A 27,423-nucleotide genomic window follows, 5' to 3' on the forward strand; every position below is an offset into this window, starting at 1 on the left:
CCTCGCCATCCCCTCTGCGGAGCCGCTTCACAATAGGAATTCACAAATGAGAATTTTTTAGCTGAGACCCAGGTAAAGGACTGTTACTAGTGTTGAGCGGACTCTATGAACTGCTTAAGTTCAGCAAGGTTCTCCAAACCTGAAAGCTCTGCATTTGACTCCTGATACCTGGATGGATAGGATAGGAAAACATGGATACAGCCATAGGCCCTAGGGCGGCATCCAACTTTTCCAGCCGCTGGGAGTCAAAATGCAGAGTGTTCAGGTTTGGAGAATATTGCCGAACCTGAACAGTTTGTCGAGTCTGCTCAACACTACTTGTTATTTTAATGCTGCCTGAACCAGGAGTCATTGAGGTGGTCCCTAGTATTTTCTCCCAGGCCTCACAACCATGAGTGGGTATAAAGAAAGATTTCGCCACCAGGTACAAACCTGATGACTAAAGATGAGCGAATCTACAGTAGGAATGAAGTGAATCACTTTGTTCCTATCTGCAATCCGCTCATCAGGCTGTGGGCTTTGAAGTCTGCTCTGCTCCCTGCCACTCCTCCCCGGGCATTGGGAAAGATAGACCCAGTCCTTGGAAACTGGGAGAAGAATCCCACGACTGGATCCATCTTTTTCCAGCACCTAGGAAGGATCGGCACAGAGAAGAGCAGACTTTAAAGCCTGCAGCCTGATGAGCAGAATGCACATAGGAACAAAGTGATTCACTTCATTCCTACTGTAGATTCGCTCATCTCTACTGAGGACTTGTGAGTCAGACAGCATGAAAGTGATGACAGATCCCTTGTGAAAAAAAAAAAACCCTAATATATCTATGTGAATTATATTGCCCTTACATTAAAGTTCTTGAAGAGTATTATACTTCAAAGGGATTTTATCAGAAGTAATAAAAAAGGTATAAATGTGAATATGATGCCATGGCTGCTGAGGTTTTAGAAAAATGTGACCTAAACCAGCTATCTTGCATACATATGAAGTTATTAGGAAGGAGACAGTTAAAGAATACTCCCTTTCACCAGTCTAGCAATCCACCCTCTAAGCATTACCGCTGCCCCATAACATAGCGCACATGCTCTGTGTCTCCAGTACAGTATTAAGAGGTACAACAAAGAAAATGAGAAGATGACTTGTGTGTGGTTACTGGTCAAAGATGTGGCCATAACAATGCAATGTCCAGATCTATAAAGAAACAAGAGTGCTGTTCATGCGGTGCCAGAGTGAGGAGAAAGAGAGAGACCATGGTGTGTTCATACACCCTGACAGATCCAACATTCACACATCAACACTCATGGAGACAGGCTACAAACCAGATGATTTGGCCCATGAGGATGTTCTAACCATAACCTGACATCAAAGGGCTTGGGGGCAATACAATAGTATGGGCTGAATAAATACATTAAAAAGAGCAATGCAGTCTTATTTTAGCTGTAAGGGCTGCATATAAGAGGTAACTGCAAGCATTGAACTAGGTAAGCACTCATGGCAATCATTATGGTGCCCATAAAGATTTTTACTTGGTATAGTTACATCAAGAGAGGAACGAATCCCCTACGAGACACCTCCGATGGAGGTTTATCTACCAAAAAACAAAAAGACAAAGTCAAAATTCAAATTGCCAGACTGGTCTCCCTCAACATCTACTGTTGGGGCGCAGTCAGGAGGCCCCCTACACCTTAAATTGCCAAAGGTTTGGAAAAATTTAATCTAGTGTATATGGCGCATGCATTTTGAACATGTGTCAATAACTTGGAGAGGCACCAACTGCAACTATCCACCTCAGAGAAGCGTTATAGAGGTCTGCATTTATATTATATATTATAGATACAATGTACACTAAACTAAAAGTGATCAACCTTAACAAGACAGGTCAAACAGACCACAGATAAGTAATCTTGTTGGAAAAAAAGCCAGCTTATCCCAGCAGCTACACTTTGTCCATTATGTACACATTTAGAAGGTTACAACACAGCGGGCCCTCGTATTTGTTTCACTATGTTGTCCCAGCTTATTCACAGTCAGAAAGTTACACAAGGAGATTGTCCTTTAATGCTGGGACAAGATAATACATCTGTGACTTTGGCCCAGTTTCCAATTGGACTGTGCCAAGAACACACAAATACTATCTCGATAATATCCCAAGCTGGCAAGCAGACTATAAATGCCACTGTGCCGGATTGTCTGCAAATAAAGCGCTGGCCAGTGCAAAGCTGTAATTCCCTGTATAACAGAACGGATAGGTGGATCTTTTACATGCACTGGAGACTAGTATTAAGTCTATTTAATCTACATTTCCTGTGTGTAGATATGGGAGCAGGAAGTGGATATCAGTGGTGACCTAATATACATAAAGGAAGAAAAGGGAACATAAACTTTGTGCACTCAAAAACATACAAAATGTAATAATCAATATTCAACAACACTGATTAAACCCCCAACAGCATGCGTATGACACACTCAAGAGGATCCGTAGTAACATATGCACACTAGGGGGAAGGTTTATTTATCAAACTGGTGTAAAGTAGAATTGACTCAGTTGCCCCTAGCAACCAATCAGATTCCACCTTTCATTTTTCAAAGAGTGTGAGGAATCTAAGGTGGAATCTGATTGGTTGCTAGAGTCAATTCTACTTTACACCAGTTTGATAAATCTCCCCCATGTGTTTTTGAGTACACCAAGTTTAAATTCTCATCTCATTCATCAAGTCTTCCCACTTTCCATTTTCTAAAAGTTCCAAAGTCCAGTCTCATTCCAGACTTCTCTGGACACTTGGAAAGCAGAGTAACTTCTATGAAAATAAGTGAATAGATTCCATTGGCAATTTATTAACTGTCTGGCTAACCATTGAAATACACATCTTTACATGGGCACAAAACATAAGGCTTGGTAAATTAGTGAATGGTATAAAACAAAAACAAATCTAATATGGTAATTCACGAGTGTAATACAGATATGTATATCACACGTCAATGAATGCACCAACACTGTTTACTGGAGGAATAGTCTACACATACTATGAAGGGATGAATGAAACACATGTGCACGCGTGCGGACACACACCCCTCAACTACACAATATGACTTTGTCAATGTTCATACATCTGTATCGTAATACAAAGCAATTATCTGTATTTCCTAACATTTCTCAATGCTCTTTGCTTGTTCCCCATATAAAGGCAAATTACAATTCCAATGTGCGGTTCTTACGCTTTTGGCTGCAGAGAGAAGCTGGGTCAAGTACTCACGAGGGTTAACTTAGTCCATATTTCCGCAGGACGAGACCTGCAGGAGGCGAGCATGAGATGACACAATCTCGCGCCTTTCACAGTGGAAATGTACAGTAAACGCCTAAAATAGACACAGGCTTTTCTGTATCGCAACAACAAGCAGTGGTCCACAACAATGCGTACCAAAGAAACCCACGGAAAGGATTTCACAAAATAAAATTCATAGACTTAAGGAGAGGAGGGGAAAAAAATACTGCTGAGTAGAAAAAGATAGAGGGTATATATAAAAAAAAGAAAAAAAGAAAAAGGATAGACTGAAAATGAAAAAGGGTTTATAAAGAAAGCCAGAACTTGGAAAAAAAATAGAAAAAAAAATAAAAATAAATAATACATACAAAACATGAAATGAAGAGGGAAATCATTCAGGGGAGGATCAATAAGAAAGTCTGTATCACATCAGTATGACATTTTGTATGAATTTTTTTTGAACCGTACATTTCAATGAATGAAAAAACATTTGCCATTCTTTATTTACATGGTAAAATATAGTCTTACATTTTGCTATGTCATATGTATTAAGCTGATCATATACTTACCCATTAAAAGGTTTGGATGGAACTAAACATTGAATATGTAACATTAGGATATCCCAAAACACTGTGACAGGCATGGGACAACCCACTGATCACATCATCCATGGGCTGTGTCCACTACTCCAGCTCATCCTTATTCAAGGTATTGCTGCTGTATAGCTAAATGGCAGCTCAACTCGTATCTGGTCAAATGTTCTTGTGATCACTGGGCTGCCAGGGATCAATGTTTAGTCCCACACAAGCCCAGTTCCAGTGATTTTTTTTTCTTTCATATCAACTGGTGTGAGAAAGTGCACAAGATTTGTGATTTACTTCTATTAAAAATCTAAAGTCTTTCAGTACCTATCAGCTGCTGTATGTGCTACATATCTATAATATATGTCTATAATACACAATAGAAGTAAATTACAAATCTCTGGCACTTTCTGACACCAGTTGATTTGAAAGGAAGTTGCCCTTTAATATTTAGATTACCGAAATGATGAGCAGATCCCACCAAACCAAATGAACATGCTAAGGCTGGGTTCACATCTGCATTAAGCCAACCGCTTTGAATGGATCCGTTTACGTAGATAAATGGATCCAAACAGAACAGGTGTAAACTGAACACCCTTCTGTTTTTATCTGTTACCATAGACTTTCATGGAAAATTTTGAACTTAAACTTGCTTTGCGTTTATTTGAACAAAAATGGTTGGGAACTGAGCTGAACCAAGAGAGCATATGACTTACTAAAGTCAACGGGATATGTTTAATTCCATTTTTCTCATGCCACAGTGCATCGGACAGTGCAAATGCAGTTGTAAACCCAGCCTAACAAATCTCTTATGTTTGGCCACATGAGTGACTAGGAGTTTACGTAATGGTCTGTATGACAAGCTAAAGCATTAGGTAATCTCGCTTAAAGTGGTTGTCCGGCGATAAAAAATTATTCACAGAATAACACACATACAAAGTTATGTCTGTAAATGGCCCCCTTCCCCGTGTTTCCCCCCACCCACGCTAGACCCGGAAGTGTGGTGCATTATACTCACCGCATCTCGTGTCGTCCACGGTCTCCGATCCTCAGCAGTGACGTCTTCTTCGGGAGACCGGCGGATCTTCCCGAGTGCCGGCCGCCCTCTGCAGCGTCATCCGAAGCTCAGCCGCGATTGGCTGAGCATAACTGTGCTCAGCCAATCGCGGCTGAGCAGCTGATGACGTGGCCGCGTCATCAGCCGCTCAGCCGCGATTGGCTGAGCACAGTTATGCTCAGCCAATCGTGGCTGAGCTTCGGATGACGCTGCAGAGGGCGGCCGGCACTCTGGAAGATCCACTGGCCTCCCGAAGAAGACGGCACTGCTGAGGATCGGAGACCGTGGTCGGCACGTGACAGGTATGTATAGCGCACCACACTTCTGGGTACACGGGTGGGGGTGGTGGGACACGGGGAAGGGGGCCATTCACAGACATAACATACATTACAAAGTTGTATAACTTTGTAATGTGTGTTATTCTGTGAATAATTTTTTATCGCCGGACAACCCCTTTAAGCAAAAGTTCAGCAACACTGAATCTATAGTTTGAAAGGAAAGCATTTGGCTTAGGTGGCTAAAAGGAAACATTAAGTGGGATCTCTACTCTAACCCGTGAGCTTGTATAAATGCACATGTTGTGTCAAATGAGAGAAATAGAGTGGTTAAAAAAGCATAGACTAAAAAAGAAAGGCATCTGGTATATAGAGGGGAAGCAATAAGGCCAGCATAGTGTAAGATAGAGAACGGGTATTATAATTATGTAAGCAGGTGCTGGCATAGTAATGATTGTAGTTTAGCCACTCACCCATGTGTTGGCTGGACTACATTTACTTAGGGTCCATTTACACAGGAAGATTATCTGACAGATTATCTGCCAAAGATTTGAAGCCAAAGCCAGGAACAGACTATAAACAGAGAACAGGTCATAAAGGAAAGACTGATATTTCTCCTCTTTTCAAATCCATTCCTGACTTTGGCTTCAAATCTTTGGCAGATAATCTGTCAGATAGTCTTCCTGTATAAATGGTCCCTTAGATAATGTGATAGTAATTTGGATTAAATACACGTCAGATTTGTAAGGAAAATCTGTGATATATGGTAAAAGCTTTGCAGTTTGGATAAATTTAGTATATACACTTGACTATCTCTCAATAGGCTAACCAGTGGAAATGTAAGCTGTTACTATAAAGGGACACAGGTCTTGCATACTGCAAATGCATCACGATTCTTACTTTATGGCTGTAATACAGCAACAGATCCCGTCAGAAGAAAGCAGGGAATCTTCATACAATGGGAAGTTTCTCTGCTTTTTTCCTCAGAAGGATCAAATTTAATAGAATAAAATACATACTCCCCGTAAGGAGCAGAGAACCTATAGGCAAAAGACTATTCAAAAAAGGTACTGATAGTGACAAGAATGAGATAAGTTTCATAGGATTTATAAAAAAAAAAAAAAAAAAAAAGAAGAGGAAACATAAATTGCACATTTCCTTGGCAGCATACTAAGCAGCAAAGAGACTATTCCTTTCTCCTATTGGTATGTATGCCTTATACCCACTACCATCAGTCACTCATAGCTGAGGTTACATACCTGCCGCCCCAGCAGACACCATGTGCACCTGGGTGGAATCTGCCGCAAACACATGGTTCAGCTTCTCCTTGCAGGTTGAGTAAGCTGCAAAATATATGGCCCTGCAGAAAGATAGAGCACAGGGTCAGGTCACAGGTCAGGCCTTGTGATAGCAGTGTTTGTACTTGTTACCTAAACACAGAAGGGATGAGCTTAGAAACTTGAGATGACAAGAATCACCCGCTGCATTTTTATGGGTTGCTGGTAAAGCAAAGAAGGTGCCAAATGTCATACAGACTGGCAGTGAAATCCCTAGGAACCCTCTTTCAACCACTTCTGATTCCTCAATTTTTTTATGGTTATACACCCCACCCTGTAATTATACAAAAGCTAAATCAGATCTGTAACAGGCATGGACTTGCTTTTGCTGGAAACTAAGCAAAGATAGCATTTCTTAATACAGCCCTAAATGTAGAAATTTAGGTCACTAATGCAGGTCACATGGAAGCAGTGTTCTCCTTCTTACTTTCCAAGAGCCATAACGCTTTTATTTTTCCACCTACAGGTCTGGATGGCTTTTTTTTTCACTATGATCTATTGTTTATTGGGTTATTCTTGTAAAAGAAAACTTTTGATCACTTTTTCATAATCTTTTTTTCCTGATATATAATTCCTGTTGTTTTTTTCCCTCCTCTGTTCGTTTACCCTATTCACCCTTGAGGAACAATTTTTTTATGGTTAGTTTTTTTTTTTTTTTTTTTTACATATCTTTATCTCTATAATGGGAAAGGGGGTCCCTTATATGTGCAATCAGTAGATTGCTTATACCGATCAATGCTATGCCATTGCATAGCATTGATCAGTATTATCGACAATATTCTTATAGAGGTCTCTTCTCATACAGTATTATTGCTATGTCTGTTGGGAAAAATGTGGGGTCCTGGTCAGTGACTCCACCAATGACTCCCTTAAATGCTGCGATCCCCATAGATCACAGCATTTAAGGGGTTAAAGAGGTTATCCAGCGCTACAAAAAAAATGGCCACTTTCTTCCAGAGAAAACACAAATCTTGTCTCCAGGTCAGGTATAGTTTGCAATTAAGCTCCATTAACTTCAATGGAACGGAGTTACAAAACCTGCACCCAAAGTGCAGACAAGAGTGGTGCTGTCTCTGGAAGAAAGAGGCCATATTTTTGTAGTGCTGGATAACCTCTTTAATGGCAAGCAGCTGTCTGTCATTATGCTTGGCTCCTGAGATACTAATGTGAGCAGGGATGCTCATATTGACACATTCCAATGCACGTCAATGCATGGGGCATTAACAGTAGGAACATATATCGCCGTATGGCAGAAGTGAAGAGGTTAACTATCACCTTCCCATTTTTGCGGATTGTGGACATAATATACAGCCCTGAAAAACTACCAAAGGAAGCATTCATCACATTTTAGCTCACACAGGTATCTTTCTCAAGAGCGCTGCTTCCAATTCCTTCTTTGCTTCTACATTTTAGGACTTCAGGGACTGTTCTCCCGGTAACTGCATACATGATAGAAGAGTTTTTTCTTAAGCATGACCTGGTGCACACTGGCACTTTTAGGTGTAACGGCATTTAGGTACATGTATATTGCTATTTAGTCTGACAGCTGATCTCTCTCAGGAATAGGGGTTTACAGGGTGGGGGAAGGTTTGCGGATATACACATCTAAATACATCGACTAGCGTGTCTATATGATTTTGTTATGTACGTGTTCTGTGACTAATATACATAGTGGCATTTATCTCTGGCTGTCTGTAATGTCTATAAAACATCTTGGAATAAGCTGGAATCTATTCTGCAAAAAAAGAACAAAATTCAGTTTTCTATATGTACATAAATACTTTATGACAGAACTGGATATATTCCTGTATCTGGGCAGGTATGCAATAAGATTATACTTTGCTTGTGTGAATACTCTCACTATATTTAGACAAGGGTATGTAGAGCAAAGTTCTGATTGTGAGATCAGAGCTGGGCAGTGACCTGCTCTTTAGTGTAATGTGCAGCCTATGATTCTGTGCATAGTAAATCCGTAGAATCCATAGACACTACCTGGAGGGAGCCACACCAACTAAGTTAGGACCCAGACCTCTGAACAAGGAACGTGGACCCTCCTTCTGCAAAATTATCCTGCAAAACAAAAGACAGTGATCCTACATAAGAAACAACCAAAGCTTACATAATCTAACATAAACAAGATGTCCATCTACAGGCCTAGCTCAGACATGTTAATTCTCTCGATTACCCAATATAAACACATACACGCTCAGCGGACATACAGACAAGGTTTCCTGCTTTTACACGATAACATTTAATATGAAACTACTCTGTGCCGGCTAGGTTCCATCAGGAATTCTTATCTTCGTGCAAGCAGGAAAGATCCATGTACTGACAGTAAGGAGATAGAAAATAAAGAGAAATGAAAACCCACACTGTATGAGAACGTTTAGAGAGTGTTTAGTGTAAATCTACATAAAACTAGAAAGTCCTGCAGGGGAAGAACTATCCTACCAAGAGGAGAAAAATCTGAATATTGCTGTAGTCCTGAGGGAGGAATTTTAAAAGCAGTGAATGTGACTTTGTGTGGGGAGAGGTCAGCTACAGTAATAGCTTAGAAGCTGTTACTTAAAGCGTAACTGTCATTTCAGGGTAATTTTTTTTTAAAAAAAACATTAAATATCAACAGTTCAAGCGATTTTAAGAAACTTTGTAATAGGTTTTATAAACCGAAAGAGTTTCCTTCTGTACTAAAAAAAGCAATCTCCCAGCCTCCCCCCTCACTTCAGAAGAAGCAGGATTTCTGACTCCATTATGTGGCTATGGAGAGGGGAGAGGCCGTTAGGAGTGACTGAGCACGGAGCAGTCCTGCAAAGCACAACACCCTACAATCTTCTCTCAGTAAGTTCATAGATAAGCACTGACCTTTCTGACCCCAGAATCCAGTGTCTTAGGTGCCCAGACAGTCTACAAACAGCTGACCTTCATGTCACCTCTTCCTGCTCCCTCATCTCCCTCGGCCCCTCTCCCCTTCCATAAGGATAGAATGGAGAGAGCAGAGCCCGTCTTCACTGGCTTCTCTGTAATGAAGACGTGTTTGTCTGATAATGCACAGATAAGAAGTCAGGGGGGGGGGAGGCTGGGAGATTATCTGACAGATTATCTGCCAAAGATTTGAAGCCAAAACCAGGAACAGACTATAAACAGAGATCAGGTCATACAGGAAAGTCTGAGATTTCTCCTCTTTTCAAATCCAGTCCTGGCCTTGGCTTCAAATCTTTGGCTGATAATCTGTCAGATAATCTTTCTGTGTAAAAGGGCCCCTAAGGGGGAAAAAAAGCCTTGCAAGAACTTCTGGCAGCTTAGCATGCTGGGGAATATAGTTTCTTACTGACATGGAGTGCAGCCAATAAGTGTGCATGCTTATGGTAGGGTACAGTATATAGAAGGGTACAGATAATGCCATTGCCACGTGTTGAGTTTATAACGCTTTCTAGACACTAAAGGGCATTCTCATTATTTTATACCACTCCCCAAAAAATTACACAGTAGACTACATAAGAAATGTAAGGAAACTCCTCATGATATAATTATTGATTAATAGGTCATGTGCTTGGCTCAGATTAGGAATGTTAATGTTCTGGCTGACATACTTGCTCCTCATGTGATGAAATAGGTCGGGGCAGGGAAGTGAACATGCGGATCATGACTGATCATTAAAGGGGTTGTACACCAAAAAATTTTTTCTTTCAAAGCAACTGCTGCCATAAAGTGCCAGAGATTTGTAATTTAATTCTATTAAAAAATCTCAAGCCTTCCAGTACTTATCAGCTGCTGTATGCCCAGCAGGAAGTTGTATTATTTCCAGTCTGGAAAGCAGGAGAGGTTTTCTATGGGGATTTGCCGCAGCTCTGGACAGTTCCTGACATGGACAGAGGAGGCAACAGAGAGCACTGTGTCAGACAGGAAAGAAAACACCACTTCCTGCAGGACACACAGCAGCTGATAAGTACTGGAAAACTTAAGATTTTTTTTATTAGAAGTGAATTACAAATCTCTGGCACTTTACGGCACCAGTTGATTTGAAAGAAAAAATAATTTGGTGAACAACCCTTTTAAATAACATTATAAGGCTAGTATGGAAACTAAAAACAGCAATAGTGTCCCTTCCTCTGACAGCACAGCACTCAGCAGGACCTTTGTGAATAGTCTTTAGGCCGTTTTGTAGCCCCTTTCCTAGTTGCCCTGTCAGGGCATATATAGATGAGTTAAGGTCCTATTACACACACACAGATTTCTGTCAGATTATATGACAGATTTTTGAAGCCAAAGCCAGGAATGAATGTGAAACGAGGAGAAATCTCAGACTTTATGACCAGCACCCTGTTTATAGTCTGTTCCTGGCTTTGGCTTCAAAATCTGTCAGACGCGTGTTTGTAAAAGGACCCGTAGAGGTTGATACCCACCACTCATCCCAAAGCCTGAGCAGACAGCTACTACTATGTCTATCGTACCACATGGTCTGTACCCTAAAATTAAATTACTCCATAATCCAAATTCTTATTCTCATCTCCAAGACTTTGCTCATACTGCCCTAATTTGATATCCCAAAAACTCATTCCCAACACTCAAACATGTGCCCTAAAGACTCATCTCTCTCGGCAGGCCTAAAACATTACCAAAATTACTCTCCCTACCCCCCACTCACCACCCGATCAGCACTGCTCCTATTGGCTTCATGCACTTTGCATGAGCAGCACACACACCTTTATGTGCATGACCCTATTTGTATACAATGACTAGAACATTACACAAATAAAGCACTTTCTGCCTATGGCCCCGTTCCCACTGAGCAAAGTTAACGGCATTCCGCGGCGGACAATTCCGTCGCGGAATTCCGCTAGCTTTGCTCAGTGGGAACGGGGCCTATGTCTCAACCCCATTTTTCCTAGAGTAAGCTCTTGGATGCAGGGCCACCATTCCTCTTGTTTCGATAGTTAGTGTGTAATTCTGTAATGTCTGACTATCTGTATATATGCCTGAAAACAGCAATGGAAAAAGGAAGGAAGGATGGGTTCACTGGATTATGACTAGAGATGAGCGAACCGGGTTCGGGTTTGAGTCCATCCGAACCCGAACGATCAGCATTTGATTAGCGGTGGCTGCTGAACTTGGATAAAGCTCTAAGGTTGTCTGGAAAACATGGATACAGCCAATGACTGTATCCATGTTTTCCACATAGCCTTAGAGCTTTATCCAACTTCAGCAGCCACCGCTAATGAAATGCCAAAAGTTCGGGTTCGGATCGACTCGAGCATGCTCGAGGTTCGCTCATCTCTAGTTATGACCAATCATTTATTCTCCCAATTGAGAAGCCATGTGTTACATGTAGTGTGCAGATATCAGCCCACTGCAGGGGGAGCAGTGATATCACCAAAATGCCTCTCGCTTTCCTGTGTGCTGCACTTTTAACATGGGATAGGCTGAAATCGAGGTGGGGTGGAAAAAAAAAAAAAAAGAGAACATGATACAAACAGGTATGGATAAAGTCAGCAGGATTTCACGCAAACACACATCTAGTCAATAAGATCCCCATTTACTCTGCTTCCTTTTCATACATCCTTCTCATTCGCTAATGTTGTCCAGTCAGGCTGAAAGGCAAACAAATTAGTAAGAGAACAAACCAAAACTGTTCACAGGTGATTTAACTATATGGGGCAGTATTAGAACTGATAGGCTCATTGGCTACCATTCAGCACCTCAGGAAGTCATTTGCAGCCTTTGCATCTGTCAGAAAAACAATAGTGCGTCACTCATGCTACAGATTGGTCATCTACTGTAATCGCCTTAATAAGCCATGAAACTTGACGTGTCTCCCACTGTATAGTATACACAGGCGTAAAACACATCAAAAACATCCATCGCAGCCAACAAATGCCTGATATACTGGAGAATTTATACTGGTGATTAAAATAAAGCCAACATTATGGTGGTATATATGATACAATGCTGACATTGTGTATAAGACCCATGGCTGTACTATGGCATATAACTCTCTTCACCCATCATCATGAACCAATCTTAAAAATTCTGTAGATTTTTTTTTGCCCCCTACAAAGGGCTCCAGGAAAATCTGGAAACTCAGTCCTATAAGAACCTATGTCCGGAATTTTCAATTGCAATAACATTAAAATATTCTTTACTACTGTATTGTAATATGGCAGTACATACTTGAGACAGTGCAGTGGTCCTGGGGACACTCTTGCCACTCTGTTAACACTGGCGCCATTCACTGTGTTGAGCTGAACTTCAGAGATGTAGAAAGTCACTGATGAGGACTGTAGTCTTGTCTTCACAACTTCCAATGGGCACGTTAATATGGCACCAACAGTGCCCCCACATCTGTAAAAAAAGATGTCGGGGGGGGGGGGGGGGGGGCAGAAAGCTATTTTTACTGATGTGTATTTACAACTCAGTCAGATAATCTCCAACTTGTAACCAATACCATCCTATAAAGTTTTACATTTCAAGATAAAAACTTCATTCTTTTCAATGGCCAATGATATGAGGATTAGCAGCAGCAGCGGTGCCCTGACGGTAAGGCACGTTCTGGGAATAAAAGCGGCACAGATGACTGGCTAATGAAACAAATGAGAGCTCAGATCTGTAACCGCCTCCGAGAACTTCATTAAGGTACAAATGACAGCGGCCTCCTGGAAAAACAGTGAAGGCCGTGTGTTTAATGGTGCGGTAAAGAGCACGAGCCGAACATCAAGAAGCAAAACCCTAACGAAATAAGATCCTAAGATAAAATGCTTCCCTTTCATTGTCAGATGAGAACAGATTGGAGGAATTAGTTATCCATTAATCCTTCTTATATCAAAAACCTTAAAAAGCTGTTATATAAAAGGTTTCTAGCATAAAAGATAACTGATTTCCAAACTGAAGAGTCTACTCAATTATACTGCCATGTTACTGCAGAGGATGCCGTCCATAGAAAGCCATTTTAGTGCAAACCCTTTTTCCAAGTGTGAGGAGTTCCTTTGCAGGTCCTAAAGGGGTTATCCAGCGCTACAAAAACATGGTCACTTTCCCTCTACTATTGTCTCCAGTTTGGGAGGGGTTTTGAAACTCCGTTCTATTGAAGTAAATGGAGCTTAATTGCAAACCACACCTGAACTGGAAACAACAGTAGGGGGAAAAGTGGCCATGTTCTTGTAGCGCTGGATAACCCCTTAAGCCACATTTACCAGTGAGAGTACAACAGGCTTTAGCAATGCCGTAAGCCCTTCTCCCTGGTTTTATCAGTTCCTGGACATATTAAAATTTACTTAGGCTGGGTCCACAGTACATTTTTGCAATCAGTTTTTTTCATCCACTTTTTGAGAAAAAAAAAAAAATGGATGGAAACAACGGATGCATGTGTGTGCATCCGCTTTGATCCCTTTTTCCATTGAATTCCATTATAAAAAAAAACAAGGCTCAAAAATGAGGTTGACTACGTTTTTGTGTACATATTAAAAAAAAAAAAAAAAAAAAAAAAACGGATTGCAAAAACAGTGTGAACACAGCCAAAATTGGGGTTGTGTGCGTTATGGCATATCCATGGAGACTGAAAAGTTCAGGATGAACAGGCAAAATTGCTGCTACTCCTGTAGCCGCCCTGCCGACAGGTGCGCTTTACATCTTATCTCCATACAAAACATGGCTAGAACATGGCTTGCTTTTCTTTATTTTCCAGAATGTAAAGAATATAGTTAATCAACAGGGGGAAAAAAAAAAAAAAAAATAGAAAAAGTCAGAATAAATTTCTTTTTGACCTAATTTTCTCTTATTACAATGAAAACTGAGAAATTAGATTTTTTTTCTTTGTCTCTTTGTGTTCTTCTCAGCCAAATCCCTTTCTCTTCCGTTGACCTTCCCTCGTCTGGTTGTAACGGTGCAGATACTGTCTCAGTTGACTGCCCTGCCTGCAATAGGGAACAATGAGCTTTGAAGTGATACTGTCAGCCTCCTTATGTAGTGTTTACACAGATAGATTGATATGACAGGTTTTGAAGCCAAAGCCAGGGACAGACTATAAACAGGAAATAGGTCATAAAGAAAAGATTTAGGGGGAGATTTATCAAACATGGTGTAAAGTGAAACTGGCTCAGTTGCCCCTAGCAACCAATCAGATTCAGGCTTTCATTTTCTAAAAAGTCTGTGAGGAATGAAAGGTGGACTCTGATTGGTTGCTAGGGGCAATTGAGCCAGTTTCACTGTACACCATGTTTGATAAATCTCCCCCATAGATTTCTCCTCTTTTCAAATCCATTCCTGGCTTTGGCTTCAAAAATCTGCCAGATAAATCTGTGTGTAAACACACCATAACTCTCGCTTCATTTTACCACAGGACAGTGTCAGCTAGGCAGAGCCTTACAGCAGTTGGAGCCCATCTCCCTGCTGGGGCTTGTGGATGATGCGGAGAACCAAACAGAGGTGGTGGGGGCAATATCACTTTAAGCTCCACCATTGATCTAAACCCCAACCCTCAGACATCCAGAATTATAACATAGCACCTTTCTTCCAGAAACAGCATCACTATTTAAGTTTTAAGTTGTATGTACCCCATGACACAGGGAAATGTGCAGTAACCAAACCACCTGATTGTCGGCAAATAACCGGCCGATCAGAGGCCCTATTACACAGGAGCAGTGTCAGCCTGCTTGGTGGATAATCACTGTGTAAGAAGATCACTACACTTATGTTATCCACTGTTAGGGAATGCTTATCTACAGTGTTTCCATTAGGTGGGAATTGTGATATTATTCTTGGATATATTTCTGGGACTGGGATTCAGCATTCCTTTGAAAATTGCTAGGAGAGCTGTAGACAGTGAAATACAAATACAAAAAAAAAATAATTATATAATATATATTATATAATAAAGCACAACTAAATTCATCTAGGAACAAGTAGATGTACAACTATACTTGCTTTTTACAGAAGAGGAAAAATCCTAGTCCTATTAAAAATAAAATCATTGTTGTGAAACTAAATGTCAGCAGGGATTCTGGGGTTATATATCCACCTCTCTGGTCTGATTGGAGAAATCTGGAGGAGGAAAGTGAAAACCTCACTCAAGTCTATTTTCCCCAAACAGTGCTGTCATTGTGTCAATGTAAGACTTTCCAAAATAACCTGGACCATGCAGAAACATAGCAGTAAGATTTAAAGGGAACATCCGCTATTAATGACTGGTTAATACGTCCTTTATAAAAATACAGGAGATTTATATATAACCACAGATCCACTGCAATATTTGTTTTATTGTTCACTTAAAACTTAAAGCGTAACTGTCATATTTTATTGCAGAAATCAGTAGTATAAGCAATTTTAAGAAACTCTGTAATAGGTTTCATTAGCCAAAAAAGCCTCGTTCTGTACTCAAGAAGCAATCTCCCAGCCTCCCCCCCGACTTTCTTATCTGTGCATTATCAGGCAAACACGTCTTCATTACAGAGAAGCCAGTGAAGACGGGCTCTGTTCTCTCCATTCTATCCTTATGGAGGGGGGAGGGGCTGAGGGAGATGAGGGAGCATGAAGGTCAGCTGTTTGTAGACTCTCTGGGCACCTAAAAAACGCTGGATTCTGGGGTCAGAAAGGTCAGTGCTTATCTATGAACTTACTGAGAGAAGATTGCAGGGTGTTGTGCTTTGAAAGACTGCTCCGTGCTCAGTCACTCCTAACAGCCCCTCCCCTCTCCATAGCCACACAATGGAGACAGAAATCCTGCTTCTTCTGAAGTGAGGGGGGAGGCTGGGAGATTGCTTTTTCAGTCCAAAAGGAAACTTGGTTTATAAAACCTATTACAGAGTTTCTTAAAATCGCTTAATCTCTTGATATTTAATGTTTTAAAAAAAAATGACAGTTACGCTTTAACTATGCAAAGAATCATCATCATTAAATGTCCCAATGTTAAATGTGTTCATGGTTACCATCCATCTCCATGGCAACAGACTACAATGTAATCTAATATTGCAGTCATACTCCCCATCATACTGCACATTTTGTTGGTTGGTAAGAAGGTTAGGGATGATGGGAGGAAGATGTAGGTATTGTTCTCTCTTTTGTAGCACAACCTGTTGTCGGTGTATCTATGATCTACCATGAACGAGGGGGCTCACAAAGATGCAGAAGACACAACAAATCCATTTGTTAGTTAGTTTATAACGCTAGTGTGAAAGCAGTGATTTCTTCCAAGCTTAGCACCAGCAGCCTTGGCAGAAAGTGTTGGATGCTTGGCAGAGGTATACGGGACAAAGTGTGCCCTCTATTAACTGGCAGACACAGGGGCAACAAAGCTCCTAATGGGCGCAGCGTCCAGAGAGACGCTCCCAAGTTGATTAATTTCTGAGCCGTGTGCTCATACAATAACTGTGCACACAGGGCGGCATGCCCTAAGCGAGGCACAGACAGGCTTTTATACGGAGGGTCTTGGCAGTAATTGCTGATGTGACAGGGAGAGAATAGAAGGGAAAAGTGAAATCACTCAGCAAGACCCACAGTCCATGAGTGATTAAACTAAGCTCTTCATTACCCTGCTGACTGGGGAGAGGTGGACACTGTGCCAGGAGGCAAACCACTCTCACTAGGAGCAAAGTACAGCATCTCACATGTGGAAGGGCACACTGCATGGCAAGACTATGAGTGGTATGGGCTAAACTGGTCAATCAAATGCAGCTGCCCTCTGGGCTTCTAATAAAGATGGAGTTTCCCTGAATACAACTTATTCCATTGTATTTGTGGGACACATCGGCACCTTCTGGTTCTGCAGAGGTCAAAAGGTATAATATTATACCCAGTCACAAGCAGTGACAATGCAGTACATCGCCAGAGCGTTCTCCACATTGTTCCTGGTGTCCAATTGAAGTCAATGGTAGTGGGATTTTTCAAGGTATGTTATTGCAGTATTTGCACCTTTTTCCTGTGTCAATCTGTGCAAAAACCATGGAGGTTATAAACCGCATGAACAAGCCCTTACATGAAGCAGCTAATGTTCACAATAAAAGCAACCATGGAGATCTAAAGACAATCCCAGCTGGAAAAATACCCCAATAGTGTAGGAAACCAACGAGGTGTCCTAGGTTATCAGCTATAGCTAGTATGTTACCAGAGTTGTAGAGAACTACAACTTAAAGGGTTTAATTTCCCATCAGTCTCATGGCATATGGCTGCTCCATTCTGGAACCTCTGTCCTCATAATTGTGGGAGTTTTGAGGGTTCGACCCCAGCGATCACACTTATAACCTATTCACATAGATGGGTGACAAAGTTAGGGTGAGTTCAGACGGAAATTCTCGCGGAAAATGTCCGCACATATGGGCGCCTTTCCGCCGGCCCCATAGACACCATTCTATGGGCCGGCTTATTCCCCTATACGCTGAAAGTAGTGTCATGTCACTTCTTTGGGTGGGTTCAGACTGAGGGATTCTCGCAGAAAATGTCAGCGGAATTCCGTTAGCTGTCCGCCCGCCCCATAGACACCATTCTATGGGCCAGCGTATTCCGCTATACGCTGAAAGAAGTGTCAGCGGATCCCGGAATACGCTGGCCCATAGAATGGTGTCTATGGAGCCAGCGGAAAAGCGCGTGCCCGTGCGGGCGGACAGCTGACGGAATTCCGTGGACATTTTCCGTGAGAATTCCTCAGTCTGAACCCACCCTTAGTGGGAAAATCCCTTTAAGCCTTCTGTTCAGTAACTTCATTAGTTATACAGGATGTGGTTATGCCGACAAATAAAAGACTAACGCTTTATGAGAGAGAAACTGTATTCTAGGGAGACATTTAATACTAGCCTCACTACATCTCTTCAATAATACCAAAAACGTATTTATCCCTCCCATATGCACAGGGATATACATGTACTTTAATATGACCAAAATATCTGGGCAAAGGTTTAATCTATTACTCTATTATCATCATCCACCATCTCTCAAAAACAGAGAGGACAGAGTAGATGTCTGCAGCTGTTTTGTCTTATATGCTGCAGCCTCAGGACATTGTGTTATACCAGATATAAATATCCAGTGGCAGAGCTTAGTAGTGAGCCCATCCTGGCCGAGGCCGTCCCCAATACACGTGGGCTATATATGTCTCATTGTACTCAGACTTTATATCTACACACTGGGTTTTTACAATATAAAAAAAATAAATAAAATAAGGTGCCCACACATTAAAGTTGATTGATGAAAACAGACAAAGATCAATGACCCTTCACCTACTGTCATAGATCATGTATGGGCTTTTGGGTGTGTTATGGGCTTTTGTGGGCATTACGGTTAATGATCAGACCCTTCTTTTATTTCAGTCTCTGTACATACGGCAGACTTCTACCCTCCAATCCTTCATTCTAGAACAGACCTCTTAGTATGCGAGACACCTGTAAGGCACAATACAGAGAGGGAGTTGCAGCACTGGACTAGGGATCCTATGGCCTCCATACACTGCCATATAGGTTGGGAACATGCCGAGCTGTTTACACCATTCTCCCTCTATGATTCTATCCTATAATTATTATAATGATTCTGAAAGTAAGAAGTACAGTAATACCTTGGTTTTCAAACTCAAACTGCTTGGTATTCGAACGAAAATTTACCCAGAAGTAATGTTTGGAATTCAAACTTTGCTCGGTTTTCAAACATTTTTGCGAGGGTGGATGGTGGGTTATACCTGGCGAGTTAAGCAGTGGTGAGGCTTCACATACAGTACAGTGCTGTATAAGACTGCTGGAGTGCATATACACTGCAGTAGTAGTACAGGCAGTGCACCACCATCTCCCATACATTACAGTGCTTGGATGGGGGGGAAGCTATACAGTAAAGGATGGGTGAGGAATTGGTGACTACTGTACTATAACTGCTGGTTCTGATGAACATTTCTTATGTTTAATGTCCTGTACAGTATAGTGCTGTTCTGTACTGTAGTGATTATACTGAGCACTTAGTGTAATAAATGAGTATTGTAGGTAATTATTGGTGGCTGCTGGAACCAATTAATCACATTTACATTATTTTCTATGGGAAAACACTGCTTGGTTCTTAAACTGCCTTCCGGAACCAATTAAGTTCGAGAACCGAGGTACCACTGTATGCCTATTCCTGACTCAGCAGACTTCCACTTCCTCAGACCTGGTGTAAACGTGCACAGCAATGAGAGCTTACCTATTATTAATAGTACAATAAAGCGACAGAAGGAACAGCAGCCCAGACAGGCGTCATTAACATACAAGAACTAAGCGACTTGTTGTGACATCAGCGAGACAAAGTGATGAAGCGCCTTAGGAGAAGCCAGGGTCCTTAGATGACCCAGGCACTGAGGCAGCGACAAGGAGCAAGCACAGGAAAGGCCACATCTTAGCAATAAATCCAATGAATCAGCTGATGGATCAAAGTTTCACCAGCCATTACAATGTCTTACATGTCCTCCGACAGCTGCAGGATCACAACCCTCTAAAGCCCGGGTACAGCCTGCTATGGGCCGCGACTGAGGTGTTTTCACTAAGGCTAGGTTCACACTGCGTTTTCAGAATCCGTTTAACTGATCCGTTTTTTTGCAAAAAAAAAGGATTGCAAAAAACGGATGCATTTATGTGCGTCTGTTTTTGATCCGTTTTTCCATTGACTTCCGTTTTTTTTTTTATAATGGATCAAAACGGATGCGTTTTTTTTTATGCACAATAAAGTACTGCTGACACTACTTTTTTGACCACTAAAAAAAAAAAAAACGGATCCGTTAAACGAATTGCAAAAACACAGTGTGAACCCACCCTAAGGAGGGATTCTTCCCTACAAGGTTATTTGTGTATCATTGCTAGATGACAATTCGAACAAAATACACTAGGTCTGCAGAGTTTATTAACAATACTGAGCTTTATAAACCCGGCATCCTTCATAATGTCAGATTAAAGAACAGTGCAGATCTATGACAGGAGTAGGCCTGAGCTCTGAGGAGGAGAAGTTCATATTTACGTCCTTGGGTAACTTAGCACTGACGGCTCGGGCTAGTGACGTGGAGAGACGCTGCATTTACATGTCATTCCCCCTCCTCAGCGCTCACTCCATACATCTGTGTGCTGCTCTGCGACCTTTGCCCTACATAAGAGCGGCGTGACAACACAATGAGGCTGACTGCAGATATTTACCCTCAAACACATGAAGTATAACTGTGTGTCCTGTAAAACAAACTGAGGGGGAAACACATGGAATAGCAGAGCCATAGGAAATAATGCTGCCCAGCATGGACTCTCACAATACAGTCCAGTCATGCACTATGACTATTTATTCATAGGATGTCTATGTGAGCACTAGAATGCTTCCTCAACTACAAGACGCCTGTAAGCAGCCAGATACTGATACCAACTAACACAAACTGATAGCAATAAAAAGCTTGTATTGGTCTCCACTCAGGTTGTTTATTTCTTAGATGGAACAATGCAATAAGAACCAATAAGTATATCCCTGAAACACAGCACAAAATTAATCATATATAACTATCTAAAAGTGTGCAGAACTCGCCTGCAGAGAAATCTCAGGACCTTTATGAGCGCGGCCAAGCTCTTACGTTAGTTATGTGCGTCTTGTGTAACACTTGTCATCCAGAAGCCGTATATCAAGTGCTCCCACATCACAGGCTACCATAATGGCTGCCCTCCTGCAATACACTCTCTAAGGGGATATTCAGACACAGTCGATTTGATGCAGACTTTTTCTGCTATACCATTCTAGTGGAACAGGTCTGCTTTGTGTAAATACATCCTTTTCTCTGAGAGATTCTTCCTGCGTCTCATGAACTTTACACAAGTTCAAGGGAAACTCTACTAAACACTTCCAGTATATATTTCTATGATTAGTACTCCCTGAAGGCAAACATATGTAAACCCCAGGAAAGCAAACACAGTAATGCTCTTTCTGCAGACCCCAGGATGTCCTGGACCATTAATCTATACTATGAGGAACTCTGTAGAATCCCCATTAAATATGTCCATAGAGGTATTCTAAAGCCAAAGGGCCAAAGACATGCAGAGCCTCTTACAGGATCCTGACCCATTCTGCCTGGGACATCTACAGGCCTATTGTAACATCTGCATTATAGACACTGTGTGGCACAACCAAAGTTACTGTGTATCCCTAGCCTAACACAGATGCAAAAATACACAGCTATCATGGCTCCGTAAAGGTGGTCTTTGCTGGTGGATTTGCTTGTTTTTGGAAAATCTAGGTGACCACCAATAATCTCCGACTGCAGCATCTCCAATATATGGAGGCTCCATATACTCTGTGCTATACTGTCTTCCCTTAGAGGTATACACTCAGCATGTATATCTGATTAAAGCCGGAATAAACACTACTGTAACACGTACCGCTCTGATAGAGGAAGCACAGGCAAAACGGAGGCCAATAAATAACTCACATCCATACGCTGGAAGCTTTCCCCTGCTTAGACGTAGCTCAGAAGCCGTGTGTATTAGCCTTCATGGCAATCCTATCAGATGGACCACAACATAACCCAGCACATTTCTGGAGGATGAGAGGCCTGTACTGGAGCCCGTAAGTCACAAAATAAAGAAAGACGGGATTAAGCAGCTAATATTGCTAAAACACAAACATTTATTTAGCCAAAGTCAAAAACCCATCACAGGATGTGCCAAACGTGTTTCACGCAAGTGTGATTAAGCACACCTGTGCAAAACGCATCAGTATTACACATACTCTAATAGAATGGAACTTTTGTTTTATCACAACAAGTTAAAAATCTAACAAGACTGACCGGAGTGTCGGTACCTCCATTAACTTACTCAAGAACGTCCATGATACACACAGCTAGCTGCCATAAGTATTGACACACTCTCCTCTCTATGCACCTGTGCTGCCTAGGACTGAATGCACTTTTATGTACCAGAGATTTGGGTTGGATCTAGAGAGATCTATACTATCAGTGCTAAAATGTATCCAAGGAAGCGCAACAAGCACAGCCTTGTATTCAGGGACTTATCAGTGAAACAGATCATGTTTGGCCCTCCTGGCACACACTGAACTCCACTCTGTAATCTGCTACAATGTGGTCCCATTCAGCGCTATTACAACACTTGATAGGGCATTGCCCTTATGCTGCTGAACGGTGGCCAATCCCCTCACTACAGTGCCTGGCAGTAATCCACGCTCTCCCTGACAACACAGGGAACCTCAGTACAATGAGAAGTTATTGCAAATATGTAAAGTGCATGCTGTCCGGGTGAGTGATCTCTCCGCAGACTACATGACACTTACAGGTTCATCTAGTACTTCATAAACATCCAAGCAGCTTAACCTCCAGGTAAATACCAAAGAATTGCACCCTGTAATCTACCTTTTATAGGGAATAGTTAAAAAAATACAGTGATCACATGATGTGATAAAAGGATATTTTGCTGATTTTAGCAGAACTGTGGGGGACTATTGGTACCTACGCATGTTGATAGCTACAGTACTCCCTTCTGGCCTGGTGCGCTTAATCGCCCCCTTTTGCAAGCTAGCACAATATATTAACCCTGCTGATGTCAGTGAATGCTGGGAGTTGTAGTTTAGCAACATTCACGAAAACCAGTGCAGAACAAGTCCAGTTATCACCCACAGCAACCAATCAGAATACTTCTTTCATTTTTAAGAGAATCTTTATAAAAAATAAAAAAAAGAGGGAGCCTCTAATTGGTTGCCGCATGTCACCTCTGACCTAGTTTTGTGTCAGTTACTCCTACACGGATGGTTTGCTGCCGCAAGGTGATGCTAAACTTATGAAGTATGTGCTCCCCATGAACCCAGCACTCCTGATACCAGCCCCCTGGAGCTCCAGAAGGTCTAAGGCTGCCTTTACACAGAGATTTATCTGACAGATTTCTAAAGCCAAAGCCAGGAATGGAACTGGCGAAATCTCAGTCTTCCTTTATGATCTGTTCTGTGTTTGTATTCTGTTCCTGGATTTGGCTTCAAAAATTCTATTACATAAACGTCTTTGTGTAAAGGCACCCTAATAAGCTGTGCGCTATATCTATATAGAGCCTGTATATAACAATGCAAACTGCAGTACACTGCCAGCACCAGTTAACTGTAAACCTGTCACCCAAAGGTCCAGAACAGGCTGACAGGCCTGCAGAGGTGTAGATAGAAGAGAGAAGAGACAGGAGCGCTGCACTACTGTTATGTAGATTAGAGCTAGGAGCGCTGCACTACTGCTGGGTAGATTAGAGCTAGGAGCACTGCATTACTGGTTAGATATGTAGGCATAGGGGTGCTGCACTACTGCTGGGTAGATTAGAGCTAGGAGCGCTGCACTACTGCTGGGTACATTACAGCTAGGAGCGCTGCACTATTGCTGGGTAGATTACAGCTAGGAGCGCTGCACTACTGCTGGGTACATTACAGCTAGGAGCGCTGCACTACTGCTGGGTAGATTAGAGATAGGAGCACTGCACTACTGCTGAGTAGATTAGAGCCAGGAGCTTTGCGCTACTGCTGGGTAGATTAGAGCCAGGACTGCTGCACTACTGGTTAGATATGTAGGCATAAAGGTGCTGCACTACTGCTGGGTACATTAATATGTTTAGCTAAAATTGTTTATATTGTATATAGGTATATGGGTTGTCTATGTGGAAGAACCGGTTGTTTATGTTATGGTTTCATTTTGTTTTGGTAATTTTTCTATTTATTGTTTTGTTCTGCTTAGACATGGTGTGTTATTTCTGTATTTACTTATTGTTATGTTTAAAATTTTAATAAAAGAAATACAGCTAGGAGCACTGCACTACTGCTGGGTACATTACAGCTAGGAGCGCTGCACTATTGCTGGGTAGCTATGTAGGCATAGAGGTGCTGCACTACTGCTGGGTAGCTATGTAGGCATAGAGGGGCTGCACTACTGCTGGGTAGCTATGTAGGCATAGAGGCGCTGCACTACTGCTGGGTAGCTATGTAGGCATAGAGGCGCTGCACTACTGCTGGGTAGCTATGTAGGCATAGAGGGGCTGCACTACTGCTGGGTAGCTATGTAGGCATAGAGGCGCTGCACTACTGCTGGGTAGCTATGTAGGCATAGAGGGGCTGCACTACTGCTGGGTAGCTATGTAGGCATAGAGGTGCTGCACTACTGCTGGGTAGCTATGTAGGCATAGAGGTGCTGCACTACTGCTGGGTAGCTATGTAGGCATAGAGGGGCTGCACTACTGCTGGGTAGCTATGTAGGCATAGAGGTGCTGCACTACTGCTGGGTAGCTAACAGATATGACAGCTGCACTGTAACCCCCAGCAGGTAGCACTAAGAATACATGATGGGTTATTAGTATAAACAGTAGATCTCCAGCTGTTGCAGAACTACAACCCCCAGCATGCCCTGACAAGGTGACGTCTGTGATCCCGTTCAGTCATCAATGGTTGAACTTGTCCCAACTTCTGTGTTATGAGTGAATTATAGGAGGATCAGGACCGATCAGCATGAGATGACTGATATCCATCCCACAGGGGACTATAGGTGTATCTGTCTATACAGGTGAAGCCGCAGAGCCGGCCAGTGTGCACAGGTACCTACCCTCCAGCAAACAGATGCACCAGGGTGTCTCTCTGGCTCATTCTCTCTCATTCTTCTCCCCTGCGGACAGAAGGAGGAGCAGGGGAGCAGGTCCCTGGGAGGCGCCGCGGATGGATCACCCCGAGTCAGGGAAGAAGCAGGAGATGTAGGCCCGCTGTCATGCCACCAAGCAGCAGCCACTGCACAGCTCAGCTCCCGCGGCTACAGGCTGCTCACCACTGGCCTTGTCAGCATATATAGAGCGGTATGGCGCCTGCACAGGCTGTAGAGAGCCCCCCGCCCCGACCTCACACACAGCCTGCCTCCCACAGTCCTGCCCGGATCGCTGTCTCCTGAATTCACCGCTCCCCTCTGCCGCCTGCTCCCCCTCTCTCTCATGAATATTCAACAGCTCGACATAAACACAAAGCTGATTGGCTGCGGAGCTAGAGCGGAAGTGACGCAGGGACCGCAGCTGTCTCCCACGTGACTTGGCTCCCGCTGGATAGATGTGTGGGGAATGTTCAGTGTCATAAGTCTCAACCTTCACATGACTACAGATCCCAGCATGCATTTCCGCACAGTGGGCGGGGCTCAGGAGCTCGGCAGTATAGTCGCGGTGTTGGAGGTCCACAGGTCACTCTCTGTGTGATGCTATTCTGTGTGTGGTGACAGTTACAGAGCAGTTTATGGAAAATATTACTTTATATACTCAACCTCTGTCTACCAGGGGGTGTCATGAAATGGGGAGCACAGGTTGGAGCCCCCAGAACCAAGAATGGTCACCATGCGCCTCCATGCACCTACACTTCCCCTGTAGGGGAGCCTGAGAGCACTGCTCCACCACCTGTGTCTCCAGCTGCTGCAAAACTACAACTCCCATCATCCCCTGACAGCATGGTGGGAGTTGTAGTTTTGCCACAACACTGGCCTCCAGGGCTATAACACAGAACAGCTCCCAACCATGTTATGTATTGGGGATTGCAACATTCAGGTGATTGAGTTCCTGCAGCAGCTCCCTCCAGCGCTGTCATAGCTGCAGAGATTGATGGCGGTACAAGCAGGGCTTATGAGGACAGGCCATCATTACACTGAGCTATATCTGCAGCCATAGACTGGTTTAGGGAGGATAGAAGTGGCCATGCAGCTCAGGCCTATGTAGTAACATGTTAAAGGGATTGTCCAGCGAATTTTTTTCTTTCAAATCAACTGATGTCAGATAGTTATACAGATGTGTAATTTACTTCTATTTAAAAATCTCAAGTCTTTCCATACTTATCAGCTGCTGGATGTCCTACAGGAAGTGTTGTTTTATTTACATTCCGACACAGTGCTCTCTGCTGACATCTCTGGCCGAGACAGGAACTGTCCAGAGCAGGAGAGGTTTTCTATGGGGATTTGCTGCTGCTGTAGACAGTTCCTGACATGGACAGGGATGTCAGCAGAGAACTGTTTCTGTTAATAAAACACCACTTTCTGCAGGACATATAGTAGCTGATAAGTATGGGTAGACTTAAAGAGGACCTGTCACCCCCTCAAGAAGCGGGACCCAGCACGATCAGGTACCTATAAGGTGCTCTAGCGGGGGGTCAGGACAGGTTCCCGATAAGATTTTCAAAAATTACAAATCTATATAACTTTCTGACACCAGTTGATTTGAAAGAATAAAAATTTCGCTGGACAACCCCTTTGAAAAGTGACAGGTCCTTCTAGGTCTACTCCTTATCCTGCAGTGTTGGTCCTTAGGGAGGCAAGAACCCCCAGCGACATTGTAATAAACGTTCAGACCAATAGTTTGTCGCCAGTAATGTAGTACATGTAACTTATATTAATATAATCACTTATTTCATTACTTTGTTTTATATTCTATATTTCTTTTTTTTTTTAACAGAAGAACGTTGAAATGCTTGTATTAGATGAGATTCTTGGAATTTTATATCTGTCAATATCAGATCACAGTTGTCTGACTGCCAGGTAAGCAATGAAGAGGCTGAAAAGCTTCAGTCCCTTTGATCAGCGGATTGTAGGGATGCCTGAGTTAGATCCCCATCGACCTGATATTAATGGCCTAGCTTAAAGGGGTTATCCAGGCTTAGAAAAACATGGCTGCCCTCTTCCAGAAACAGCACTCAATACCCCATAGTAAGAATATTAAAAACAGAATTTCAGATTTTTTTTGCAAAGGATCTATGAATTCAGACCCTTTGCTATGACACTTGAAATTTTTCTGCACCTTGATTGGAGTCACCAGTGGTGAATTAAATGGAACTTTGGCGCAACTCACCCTCCACTGAATTCTGGTATATGTTCTGAATTGGAACCAGTCCTCAGATATACACCAAATGACAATGGGTACCGATCGTCAATAACCTAACTGGTTAGAGAAAGTGACGAAGGAA

The 27,423-nt window shown here is 42.5% G+C and overlaps 1 protein-coding gene across 2 annotated transcripts in view; it reads right to left on the minus strand.

Moving 5' to 3' along the window:
* Positions 1-25,416, minus strand: part of SLC25A36 (solute carrier family 25 member 36) — a 34,754-nt gene extending 9,338 nt beyond the window's left edge. The window contains exons 1-4 of one of the 2 annotated variants that reach the window (XM_069975375.1): positions 25,046-25,416; positions 12,676-12,846; positions 8,500-8,577; positions 6,430-6,530 (exon numbers count right to left, since the gene is read on the minus strand). In XM_069975375.1, coding sequence (XP_069831476.1) covers positions 6,430-6,530; positions 8,500-8,577; positions 12,676-12,846; positions 25,046-25,086 — 391 coding nt within the window. In that variant the 5' untranslated portion in view covers positions 25,087-25,416. The remainder of the gene's footprint in view (positions 1-6,429; positions 6,531-8,499; positions 8,578-12,675; positions 12,847-25,045) is intronic. The other variant, XM_069975376.1, reaches the window with a different exon arrangement.
* Between the last annotated feature and the right edge of the window lie 2,007 nt (positions 25,417-27,423).

Source organism: Dendropsophus ebraccatus, chromosome 6, assembly GCF_027789765.1.
Source record: "Dendropsophus ebraccatus isolate aDenEbr1 chromosome 6, aDenEbr1.pat, whole genome shotgun sequence".
Lineage (NCBI taxonomy): Eukaryota > Metazoa > Chordata > Amphibia > Anura > Hylidae > Dendropsophus > Dendropsophus ebraccatus.